General features: G+C 29.4%; 3 protein-coding genes across 3 annotated transcripts; 2 read left to right on the top strand and 1 right to left on the bottom strand.

Annotated features, from left to right (window-relative positions):
- Positions 1–817: 817 nt before the first annotated feature.
- PAM16 (mitochondrial import inner membrane translocase subunit TIM16, putative) lies at positions 818–1970 on the top strand (the record flags this gene model as incomplete). Its single annotated transcript, XM_029005503.1, has 2 exons — positions 818–901; positions 1680–1970. 2 exons carry the CDS (start codon positions 818–820, stop codon positions 1968–1970), a joined length of 375 nt encoding a protein of 124 aa, XP_028862085.1.
- Positions 1971–3143: 1173 nt separating this feature from the next.
- PmUG01_10031000 (deoxyribodipyrimidine photo-lyase, putative) lies at positions 3144–5929 on the bottom strand (the record flags this gene model as incomplete). The annotated part of the gene is made up of 2 exons (XM_029005502.1): positions 3144–3867; positions 4173–5929. The coding sequence occupies 2 exons, from the start codon at positions 5927–5929 to the stop codon at positions 3144–3146; spliced, it is 2481 nt and encodes an 826-aa protein (XP_028862084.1).
- A 3898-nt stretch (positions 5930–9827) lies between these two features.
- PSOP12 (6-cysteine protein, putative) lies at positions 9828–12250 on the top strand (the record flags this gene model as incomplete). The annotated part of the gene is made up of 2 exons (XM_029005501.1): positions 9828–10444; positions 10705–12250. The coding sequence occupies 2 exons, from the start codon at positions 9828–9830 to the stop codon at positions 12248–12250; spliced, it is 2163 nt and encodes a 720-aa protein (XP_028862083.1).
- Between the last annotated feature and the right edge of the window lie 1725 nt (positions 12251–13975).

The raw sequence follows: 13975 nt of genomic DNA, 5'->3' as shown, positions 1-13975 counted from the left end.
AAGAAAATTGAAAAGAAAAATTAAAGAAAAAAAAGAAAAAAAAAAAGAGCAAAAAAAGAGTAAAAAAAGCTGTGCGCAGCATACATTCACTACGAACAACAAATTAACAACTTTCCATAATTCACAATTATGTACGTTATTTTTGACAAAAAAAAAAAAAAAAAAAAAAAGTTGAACGTCAGTGTTTTCTTTTCTTTTTTATTTTTTTTATTCTATTAAACGAAAGAAAGCCGAATAACATTTTTGCTTAAATTGAAAAACAAAAATAGAAATTAACATAGAAATAAAAATATAAATATAAATAAAAATAGAAGTAAATAAAATAGCATAACATAACACTACGACATACTGAGTGAACATTTCATTTTAGCTGAACCTCTATTAAAGGAGAAATGGCAAAAGAAAAATATATACCATAATACATACATATATACAAACATATATACATACATATATACGTACATGTATACATACATATATACATACATTTGTACAAACATATATATATATATATATAATTACGTACACTTATATATGGTATGTATATTTATGCTGTTACTTTTTACAATTCATAAAACACGAGTTGGCTATTTTATATTGTAGCCCTTTTTGTAATTTAATTTTTTTTTTTTTTTTCCTTCAACTTTATATGTTACAGCTTTTTTCCTTTCAAATGAATATTTTTAATAATGGCAATATTTATTATTATTATATGTATCAAATGATAGAAGTCAAATTTTTTTTTTTTTTTTTTTTTAAAGAATAGAGTAAATTCTTTCTTATAGTTAAATATTCTTTTAATTTGGGGAAATTAAAAATGTTACCCTTTAGACCACTAAGTCAATTTGTTTTTCAGTTTTTGATTATAACATCTACAGCATTGGGCAAAGCGTTCATACAAGTAATACTTTGGAGTTTGCTAATGTGTACATATGCATGTACATATGTTTGTACATGAATGTATAAAAATTTGTGCTTACGTGCATGCATACATACGTACTATCTAAAGAATAACAAAAAAAAAAAAAAAAAAAAAACTATCTTTCAGCCTATTTTCCATCTAACTTGCTAATACATAAAAGTTTATGATTTGTGTCCTATTTGAGTATGTTGCACTGTCAATACACGCTCTACCTAATATGTAACGTATTATACATACATACACATATACATACATGCATACACATATACATACATACATGCATACACATATACATACATACATGCATACACATATACATACACATATACATACATACATACATACACATATACATACATACATACATACATACACATATACATACATACATACATACACGCGCGTCAATTGTGGGACATGCGTTAAAACGTGAAATCGCATATTTTTTTGTTGAAACGTATATTTACATTGTTATGAATAAGTGCTTGTCTTATGCTCTTAGTTTAGAGTGAATGAACACGTGTACAAAAACATGTTAAGCATAGTTGTATTTGTTTTTCTTACTGATTTGATCTTTACACATTATATGCATGAAACGCATGTACATGTGCATATTTATCTATGTATGTCCCTATGTGTGTGTATATACATATATATATTTATATATATGTGTATATATGTACACCCTTATGTATTTTCGTGGGTTTATATGGAAGCCTACATGAACATATTTCTCTTCGTGCACACTCCTCTACAGGCATACAAAGAAATCATAAAGAACAAACACAACACACACTTTATAAAAGAAAAGTATAACTCTTGTATGAACGTTGAAGAAGCTTTAAATATATTGAATTTAGACAAAAATAAAATATATAAAAAGTTAAGTAAAGAGGAATTGAAGTCATTAAAAGAAGAAATAAATAACAGGCACCTTGTTTTAAACAAATTAAATGAAAAGAGCGGACCATACAATGGTTCAGCTTATATACAGAAAAAAGCGCAGGTTGCAAAAGAAGTTTTGCTTCAGCATTTGAAGTTGCAATAAGGAAGAATTACGTTGTTTGGCTATCTTTGATATTTTATTTTATTTATTATTTTATATTTTGTTTTTTATTTTGTTTTATATTTTGTTTTATATTTTGTTTTTTATTTTGTTTTATATTTTGTTTTATATTTTGTTTTATATTTTGTTTTATATTTTGTTTTTTATTTTTGTTTATATTTTGTTTATATTTTGTTTTTTATTTTGTTTTATATTTTGTTTTTTATTTTGTTTTTTATTTTGTTTTATATTTTGTTTTTTATTTTGTTTTATATTTTGTTTTTTTTTGTTCTCATTGAGGGATTTGCATTAGCATTGTTTTGTTTTTAGCAAAATTTTAATTAGTCTGTTATGCATAAGTGCATGGGTGTGTAAATGTACATATATGTATATATTTGTTTATTCGTATTTTTGTATATTTGTATATTAGTAAATTTGTTTATTCGTTTGTTCGTATGTTATCATATCTGCTTAATTTGCTTATTTGCTTTATCACGTACAATAAACGTGTACTTTTAAAAAAATATTGTTGACATAACTAATTGTAATGTATAAAATTATTATGTGTGCACGTGCAAACATATATGTGCATATACACATTACTAATACGTATCATTTACATTCTTCCAAAATAACATAGAAACAAAAAAGAAATGAATCTTTAAATAGGCAAATTATAAAATATGAGGACTCGATACGGCACCTTCTAAATATTTAAAATGAACGAATGAATGAACGAATGAATGAACGAATGAATGGACGAATGAATGGACGAATGAAGGAACGAATGAATGGACGAATGAATGGACGAATGAAGGAACGAACGAATGAACGAATGAAGGAACGAATGAACGAATGAACGAATGAACGAATGAACGAATGAACGAATGAATGAATAAATAAATATAAAGTACATTGTTAACCATTTTGCGAATAAAATGCTTCACGTTAGTGCCTTATCTACTTATCCTCCAACGTTGCGTATGTACATGTACGTACACACATAACCACGTGCAAACGCTTCAGGCATGTATATGTACGCTTAAGTATATTTCTCTAATTCATTCCCGTTCGCGCGTTTAGAACGTGTCTCCCCTCCTTTTGACAATTTTTAAAAAATGGATTTGTTCATTGACAGGAAAAGAATCGAATAAGAGTTTCATTTTCTTTTCTTTTTTAATGTTTATGTGTACCACTCGTTAAGCTTCTCTTCTTCTGTTTTTCATTTGTTTTCTCCGTATTTGTTACAATAGTGCTATTTTTCCTTTTTTTTATGTAATTTGTAAATGTCATGGTTGGAATTTTCTGAACAATTAAGGCGTTTTCTTTCCCTTTTGGATATTTTGACATATACATGTTAATATCAAAATTTCTTTTGCATCCATTATAATTCATATATCTAACTTTACCAAATACTGTTCTTTCATTCCAACTTTGGTCATGTACACCCATAATGGACCACATAATTGCAACATATCCATTCGACGTTTTTCCATCAATTGCAAATTCCTCGTTTAATTTTATAGCATATTTTAGAGCAGTTTTGGAATTTTCTGACCAGTTCAGAATTTTTTTTGCCCAGTACATTTTTAAAAATTCATGAATTATTCCTTCATTAATTAATTGTAATTGACAACAATTCCATATATCATTGTGTGTCTTCGCATTTTTAAAATCGTCGTAATCGTATAGGTGTTCTCTTTTATCAGCATCATGTTTTTTTAAACTTTCTTTTGCCCATTCCTTTCCCCCATTAAAATTATCATAATTTTTATTGTAATAACAATAATTGTCAGCTAGCTCCTTTCTCATTATTATGTCATCATTGAAAGACTCCTTTCCGCTTACCGTATTTATCGAAGGAAAATTGTATGCGTATTTGTTAACCTCCAGCACACACCTGCGCATGAGAGGGATAAGAAAAATAAAGAGAAGAAAAATGCAAAAATGGAAAAATGAAAAAATGCAAAAATGCAAAAATGCAAAAATGAAAAAATGCAAAAATGAAAAAATGCAAAAATGAAAAAATGCAAAAATGCAAAAATGCAAAAATGCAAAAATGCAAAAATATAAAAATAAAAATTAAAAAAATACATTCCATTTTTCAAGCTCAATTGGAAGTAAAATTTAACGCACACAAAAGTGTAAATGATCAAATGAGCAAATGGTCAAACATCTCAATTAGCACTTTTTCTTCCTAAATACCTCTGTGCAGATAGAATTCCAAAATTTATGTATGGCAAGAGCAAGGTGTATGAGTCACTGTTGGGGTCATTTTTCTTCGCGTTATATTTGTCCAATTTTTTTTTGCAAAAGTTGTCCAAAATTTCATGTGCCTTTTTTTCTGTACATACAAAATTTGGCAACACAGAACATGATTTAAAAACAGTAAGTTTTTTAATAACATCATCTATAACAAATGATTGAGGGAATATAAAATTCTGATCAAAAAATTCGACATTTATATATTCGATTAGAAAAGTAGGTAGCAGATTTTGAATTTTAGGTCTTATTGTCCTTGCAGAGCATTCTTCATTTTTCGATGTTAACCATAAAGGAATGATATTATGAGAATCAACTTGAAAAACTTTAATTTTTTTTTTAACTGCTAAATAGGAAAGATTTTGTATAAAATTTTTTTGTTCTTCTAAAGGATGAAAATCGCATACGATCGTGTTAATTTGTTGTATTCTTAGAAATTCCATTAACTCGTCTATCATATATATTGGTAAGACATAAAATGGAATATTTACTTTTTTTAAATTTTCTTCTAAATGTTTCAACACCTTTAGTTTTATATCTATGTATCTATGAGTAAACTGTTCTTTTCTATTAATATATGTACATGCTAATAAATTACTTCTTTTTTTTTTTGCTATTTCGTATGCATATATAACCGACCAGTTGTCATTTACTCTAAAATCTCTTGTCAAGAGTAACAGTACATGCTTCTTCTTATTCTTTTCTTTATCCAAATTAGGATCATCTTGTTGCTCTGATGTGTTATTCTTACTGTAGTTCTTGTTACTATTCTCTTTGGGTAAATCTTTCGAATTTTCAAAAATAGTTAGACACCTAACCCTTTTTGTTAAAACGTTTAGTTTATTCTCCTTAGACGTTTCATACGGATTTTTTTTCTTTTTTTCGTCCTTATGTATTAGTATATTCTCTCTCTTAGTAGACTTAGCCATCGATGGGATATTACAGTTCCTATTGTGTTTAACGAACGCTGTATCCTTTCCTTCTTTCTTTCCGACATATTTTGTGTAAGTTCGGGGAGTCCTACTGCTGTTCGTTTCGTGTGTTATATGTGAATCCTCATATAAGCCGCTTTCCTTGCCATTCACATTTATGCATCCTCTTTTTCCACTAACATTCATGCTATCGTTCTTGCACTGTGCATTCATGCTGCCGCTCTTGCACTGTGCATTCATGCTGCCGCTCTTGCACTGTGCATTCATGCTGCCGCTCTTGCATTGCACATTCGTGCTTCCATCCTTTTTATCGTTCGTACTCTTCTCTTTACCGACCAACTTAGCTATTTTGGTGCACCCATCAATGCTGTTATTTTCCCGTTCATTCTGTTTGTTTATATATATAATATGCTCCTCTGTGTGCATATTAACTGTAGATGCATCTACATTTACTTTTTCGTTCATTAGTTTCTCGCTCTGTGTTTTCTTTGCACAAGTGTATTGACTGAGTTCTGCATTTCCCCCCTCCGACTGTTCATTTATTTTTTCCATCTGGTTATATGTTTTTTCTTTGGGTAAAATTTTAGTTATGCTTTCTTTTAGTATATGTTCATTTGTTTTTTTCCCATCTGATAGTGAGTGACAGGTGGATATCTCTTGTGTTTGTGTGTGGGTTCTATTATCTTCTCTGTACAAAGAATTTAAATATTTCTTTTTTTTTGAATGCTCCGTCAGAACTTCTATTTTTCCGTCATTGTCGTTTTTCATTATTGTTTCTATTTCGTTCATTTAGTTATATTCCTTTGGACACAGCTAAAAAAAGGCTTCTTAGTATGAGCGGTGTGTGCATGTGCTCACTCGGATGAGTGTTCTCTTGGATGATTGTTCACTTAGATATGCGTTCACTTTGACGTTAGTTAGACGTTCGTTTGATTGCTCGTATGTCGGCCTACTCAGTTGTATATTCAATTTTTTTGTCTTCTTAAAAAATAAATAATAACTGTACAAAAAACATTCACATCAAATTCATCTTAACATTTACGTACACATTTATGTTCACTTTACAATCACATTTTTAAAAAATACGAAAATGCATATACATGTACACATATGAGCAGTACTTAACATTACTCTGAATATGAAAAACAAACGCGCCAATTTAAAAATGCACTCTTCATAAGTGCGTATATACATACATACATATACATATATATATATATATATATATATATATATATACGTACTTACAAATACATACATATACGTACACATAAATACATACATATACATACATATATATACATATACATATACATAAACATATACATACATATACATATACATATACATATATATACATATACATGCATACATGTATAAATGTATAAACCCTTTTATCCTTTGAAAATTTTCATAAAGAAAAAAATAAACATTTCATAAAAAAACAAAAAATAAAATTTTCAAATTCAGCAACTGGGCATATTATGAACGTTCATAAAAATATTTCGAAGGAGAATAATTTAAAAATGCAAAGGAGTGTGTTACAAGGTATTGTAAACTTTCATTTTGAATTGTTGTACATATGTGTATGAATGTACGTATGTGTATGAATGTACGTATGTGTATGAATGTACATATGTGTATGTATTTATGTATACGTAATTATATGTTTACGTGTTTATATGTGCACTTGATCCTTTCGCGCAGTCGCGTTATTCTGAGTACCTACTATGTGCACACTGCTCACATTTTTTAATTCCTTTCTATAAGGTGTACTACTGAACATGAGCGCTTAAATTCTGTCAAGGAGCGAAACGTTAGAAAATAAAGGTAAGAAAAAATAGGGAAAAAATGGGGAAAAAATGGGGAAAAAATGGGGAAAAAATGAGGAAAAAATGAGGAAAAAATGAGGAAGAAAAATGGGGAAAAAAAAAAACATGCATGTGTACATAATCTTAACATTGAAAGAAAAGGCATATTTTAGATATTTCCCTAAGATAGTACTTTCAATTTTGAAAAAGTGTAGGAGAATAGATCGGTAAAATAGCAGTTGAGAATGAACTGATCAAATTGTAAGAGAAATGAAAGAAGTTGGCTCTGTTGAAAAATGGTGAAATGCAACAAGCGGAAGTATAAAAAAAATAAAAAAAAAAAAATAAATAAAAATAAAAAAATAAAAAATAAAAAATAAAAAAACAATAGAACGGTCAAACGAAGAAGCGAACAAACAAAAGCAGCAGTAGGAGGTGACGTCAAACGAAACAATAAGCAGAAGGCTGTATCGCGTAAAATTTTTAAGACCTTATTGTGAAGTATATAACGAAATGAGACAAACTCTTAGCTAACGAACAAGATAATAGTGGTAGTGTTCTTATTTCTGCGCTTATAAAAGGAAAACACGGAGATGGCAAAAACAAATAAAAGTAAAAATAATAAAATAACAAATTAATGAAATAATGAAATAATGAAATTATGAAATAATGAAATAATGAAATAATGAAATAATGAAATTATGAAATTATGAAATAATGAAACTATGAAATTATGAAATTATGAAATAATGAAATAATGAAATAATGAAATTATGAAATTATGAAATAATGAAACTATGAAATTATGAAATTATGAAATTATGTTCATATAAACGTGTCAAACGAACTAAGATATGTCTTTAGAAATAATTTTCATGTAACCGATCTTTTGTGGTAGTAGTAATTACAGACAGGAAGCAGCAACATGGGAAGGAGATATCCACAACAGCAATAGAAAAAATGGATGCAGAAAAACAGAGGGGGAGGGAAGTATAACACTAGTATAGTACGAAATTAGTTATGACAAACTTTTAACTCGTTGAGTCGTTCATTTAAGTAAAAAATTTGTTGAAATGAAAAATAATGATGTTTTTATTGGGGTGGTATGTACTGAAGACATGTATACCGTAAGAGAGAACTGAGTCCAGCCAGCTTAATCATTATGATTATGGCTGCTCGCGCTTGGATAGGCTTATTTATCCGTACGTCCATACGCCAATATGTCCATACGTCAACACGTCCATACGTCAACACGTCCATACGTCAACACGTCCATACGCCAACACGTCCATACGTCAACACGTCCATACGCCAACACGTCCATACGTCAACACGTCCATACGTCAACACGTCCATACGTCAACGTGTCCATACGTCAATATGTCCATACGTTCAGACATGCACACATATACACATTTGCGTACATTTGTATGTGGACATATGCCTCCAGTAAGAAGACCTCGATTTATGGATGCATTCGTTCGAATATTACAACGAAATATGGAAAAATAAAAAAAAAAAAAAAAAAAAATCGCATGTACTTTTCTTATGAACTTTTTTTCAAACAGAGATTTCAAATCTAGTCCCTCTGTGAAGCTGAGTAACTGACGAATTTGTGTAATCAATTTGCACACGCGTTAATACACGTACACATATATATGTTGATATACATATATTTCAGAAATCCAAGTTGAACAGTAGAAAAAAAGATAAGACATTTCATTTAAAGGAAAAAGGTGCAAATAACGATGATGTAAAAAAGGTATTATGTCCGCTTTATTTTATTTTATTTTATTTTATTTTTTTAAACGTCATTATTCAATCATTTGAAGGAAATACACAAACTCAGGAGTGTGTGAATGCACATGTACGAGCCACGCTATCCTGTTGAACTAATTTTTAACGCAATACATATGTAGTGCAAATTTGTAGAACATTTTTTTTTTTTTTTTTTTTTTTTTCCATTGTACATATTGTCAGGATACGTACACCTGACGTGGTGGAGTATTTTTTCTGTGTTCATCATCCAGCTGAAGATATATATAAAAAATAATTTATTTATTTTTTTATTTTCCATATTATTTCTATATTTTTTCCGTATTATTTCTTTATTTTTTCCGCATTATTTCTTTATTTTTTCCGTATTATTTCTTTATTTTTTTCCATTTTGAATTAATTTTTTTCTATTTTTTCCTTATTTTTTCTTAATTTTTTATGTAAAGGACGCAAATAAATTTTATTATGCTAGCGTGAAGCACATTAAAAGTCGAGCGTAACTGTGTTCCTATCCATCTCTACCTGTAGGTGGATATAAGAATGTGCATGTATTTCTCCTTAGATCTCTTTTTCCTTTAAATAAACATTTTTTTTTTTTTTTTTTTTTTTTTTTTTGTTGTTGAAAATTAGTAAAACTGCAAACTCAAGCTAGGGCAAGCGGACAGATCAACGCGCAGAAAAAAAAAAGGAAAAACAAAAAGGATATTTAAAAAAGGAAGTTTAAAAAATAATACAAAAGAACAGAAAATATATTACCATATAGAGTCAGCTAATTGCCCATTTCACAGAACACACCTCATCTTTTCTTCCATTTAACTCGAAATTGTAAACATACAAGGCTTCTGTAACGTAGTTGCATGTACACGCACACACGCATACATGCACACACGCATACAAGCACACACGCATACACGCACACACGCATACACGCACACACGCATACAAGCACACACGCATACACGCACACACACATACACGCACACACACATACACGCACACATACATACACGCACAGTGGTAGTCCCAGTTGCAGTCACACGAGTGAAGAACCAGTTTTAAAGAGGTGCACATTGGAAAAGATGACCACGCCGGTTAAGGTATTGTGGGTTTTACTAGTGTGGATGGTATGTGTATATAAAAGAGCACATTGCTTCTATTTCACCGTCGAAAATGAACCTCTGTCCGAAAATTCAAATATTCAAAAGTGTTATCTAGAGCATTATGTAAACTTTAAAGGTCAAATAGTCCAAGTGTGTCTTGACCAGATAACATCTTCGTCAGTTACAAGATACAATATTTTTATTAATGCATTTAATGAGAAAAGAAAATGGGAAAGAAAATTAAAAATTATAGATAACCATACAAGGAAAATGACTAGATATTTCTATAGTTTTATAAGCAATGATGAACTAATAGTAATATACTGTTTTAATAAAAATCTTACTCAACCTCCTTATGAATGTCATCGTATTACAACTAATGATATGCAAACAATTAAAAATAAGGAAAAAATTAATCTCGACTTTAAAGTATTCGAAACATCATCCTTAACTGACTACTCCTCAGATAATTTACAAATTGATGATCATAATTATATTCTTATTTGTGGTGTTAATAATAAGAGGAATTCCCATGGAAAGAACACAAAAATGTTTGTGCTCTGTCAGGCCAGTAGTGACAATGGAGTCAGCTGGAGGTAAGGACGAAAGGGGAGTGGGGTCCATACTCATGTATATGCATATGCTTTACATGCATATACATATGTACTTGTTTGTATGCACATATTTGTATGCACATATTTGTATATACATATTTGTATGTACATATTTGTATGTACATATTTGTATGTACATATTTGTATGCGCTTGCATATATACATGCCAATACCCATGCCAATGCCACTACACTCACCGCTACACTCACACTCACCGCTACACAACTGCTTACCCCCTGCAGGCTATTCAACTTCCAGTACACCAACGTGAGCAGCAGCTGGAGCTACCAGCGGATAGTGCCAAAAATTAGCGGAAATGAAATAGGATTCAAATACTTTTCCCCTAACATATCGTTATCCAAGTATATAAAATGTAGATACAAAAAAGAGAATGATTTTGAGTGTACAGATGTAGACCTAGTGCGATCAAATAGTTATATGTGGGATATTGTAAAAGTGAAAGGGTACTATGTATCCATCTTATCAAATAGTAAGAAGCCACCATGTTATTTATATTACATGTACAACAATACTTATTTAATACCATTGGAAGCACCCAAGAGTATTGGAAATACATATAACAGAGGAAATCTTTTTCAGTTAGATAATTCTAGGGTAGTGTATAATTATATGAATGAAAATGGTTCATACACTTATTTATTAAAACACAATGGAACAAATAAGTTTTGTACATTATTATATATAAAGAGAGAATATATGAATCCAGGGTTTGTGAAAAATGGAAATAATACATACAACTGCAAAATTATGTATGATGATTTACCAGTTCAAGGGGATGAGAGATACTTAACCATAGGTGCTTATAGTAGAATAAGAAGCGATGTAAGGAAATGCTTTTTATTTAGATATGATGATTCATTAGAACCTGTTAGTATAGTACATAAAATATTACTAACACGAGAATATAAATATATTAAATTATATAGCTTTTATATAAAAAAAGATATCGAAAATTATTTTATGAAAGATATAACATTAGAATGTTATTTAGGAGAAGGTTTTTACTTGACCTTGTACATAAATTTTAAAAATAATTATATATTAGATAACACAGATAATAATAATAAAAATGATACAATCAATTTGTATAATAATAATTTGATTTATTATAAATTACCACCTAATACAAAATATGAAGATATTATGACGAATACTAATTTTCCGGATAACACAAAGTACATCAAGGTAAATGATAACAATTATATCTTTAAACTACCTCCATATATTAAAAACAAAATAAAAACTCAATTATTTTTTATAAATACGACATCCAATAAAATACAAAACAAAAATATTATAATACATGAAGGAGGGAAACAAACAAATGTAATCGGTGTAGACTTTTCAAATCGACAAAAAATTTGCTCTTATGGAAATAATACTCAAGATAATTGTGATAAAATAAAAATTAATGAAAATAAAATATTTGTAAATGTTAATACAAATACTAATTCAGAAATTATACTAGGACTTATATGTCCTGTTCATAAAAAAAATAAAAATACTTGTTTTAATGAAATCTATGAAAATAAAAAAAAAAAATTTATACGCGATTTTTTTAAAGACTACCAAGGATTACTAACTGTGTATCCTAAAACGTATTTATACAAACCTGGAATAATTGATACTTATGAGGAGTCAACTTTAATTATGACCTCCCAATTCTTAGAAAACTATAAATCAAAAAAGGATGCATATAATAATAGCTTCTTGTGCAAGTGTTATGCGAACAGCACAAATTATGAAATTACGTTCAACCTGGAGTAGGTCCGTGTGTTATAAAATTAGGTCGTATGAAATGCCCGTGGATATTTGATTCCTTATTGGAGTGTTTCCCCTTTTAATTTTTATTTTTTTTCAAAGAGCCCACACACGAATATGTACACGTGCGCAATTTCGCTTACACAATTATACTTCCATAACTATGTGTACTTAACTACATGTACATAATTTCACTGCGAGATTTCTCTCCTGCATGTGCACGTTGAGCAATGCCGAGTGAGTTTTTCGTTCCTTGTTGTTATACCATCATGTTTACCAAACGAATACTATTATACACACATATATAGTTTTGTGTAGCTATTGCAAGTTCATAACTTCACGTAAAGTTAACCTCAATGCACGCCTTCCATATTTTTTCATCATTTCACCTGACCGTGAAAGAAAAAAAAAAAAAAAAAAAAAAAAGTGAAGAAATATATGTACATATACACGCATGTATGTATGCACACGTGCAGGTATATTTTATTTTATTATATTTTTTTTTTTTTTTTTTTTATAACCACCCAAGTCTGTCCTTGCTTTATGTAGCATAAAGAACACATTCCATGAAGGAAGTTTTTACAATATAACTAATCATTAATGAAAAAGAAGAAGTAGTGAAATTATTCTTCCATACTAATTTTACATTACTTCACATAATTACAATATTTGCAGTGAGAATCGATAGCAGGCTTATCCTCGTCGCCAGCAAGTTTGCACTGTTTCGTCGTTAACGTTTCTATTGTTTTGCTGCTAACTACAGTTTCAAATTTCTTATTAGCTATATATTCATTTGTTCTGTTAATTATAATTTCAATTGTAGTTTCAACTTGTTTTTGTAATTTTCGTTTCCTCATTTTTATTACAATACCTTACAACAGCTAGCCATTTTATGTTTTTCGAAAAGAAGGACTGTCTTTTGGAAAAAATGTTTTTCTCTTGCATTTTAAAACGATTAAGCACAAGTTGCATGAGCATAAATATGTACATGCATACATATACACATGAGTACGTCTCCTCACATTTATATATATGTACTGATGTGCATGAGTGATGGGCTGAAATTTACACACGATTCCGCATCACCCTCGCTTTTCCATTCCTCAGTAGAACATATTTCATAATTGTAAAATATTTAACAAATTAATAAAAATAGAAAAACGCTAGTTTGTTTTTTTTTAATGTTCAGAAGGTGTATTTTTTCTTCTATATTAACAAAAAAAAAAAAAAAAAAAAAAAAAATGAAAAAGTATATGTACATGTACAGCCATACATACGCGTATAGGTATACACGTACTGGCATACACACATAGTTACAAACGCATTGGCACACATATACAGGCATACATACACGTATTGATATACATGTACAGGCATACATACACGTATTGATATACATGTACAGACATACATACACGTATTGATATACACGTACAGGCATACATACACGTATTGATATACACGTACAAGTATACGTACATGCACAGATAAACCTATGCAATAACAAGGAGTAACCTTTCGTTTTATTTTCTTATTGTGTACATTTAAAGAAAAGGTATTGATATTTGCGCATAAACAAAAGTAAAATGCATGTTGACGAGAACATACATAAATAAAAGGGAAGCATATATAAACATGAATATGCACTACATATATCAGCATAGGTGTAAGCACATGCGCGTGCATATATATACCTGTAAGTATAATCCTGTAACGGAAAAGAAGAGAATA

This window comes from Plasmodium malariae (assembly GCF_900090045.1).
Source record: "Plasmodium malariae genome assembly, chromosome: 10".
NCBI lineage: Eukaryota > Apicomplexa > Aconoidasida > Haemosporida > Plasmodiidae > Plasmodium > Plasmodium malariae.
The sequence above is the reverse complement of the archived record's forward strand: the minus strand, read 5'-3'. Positions and strand labels throughout refer to the sequence as shown.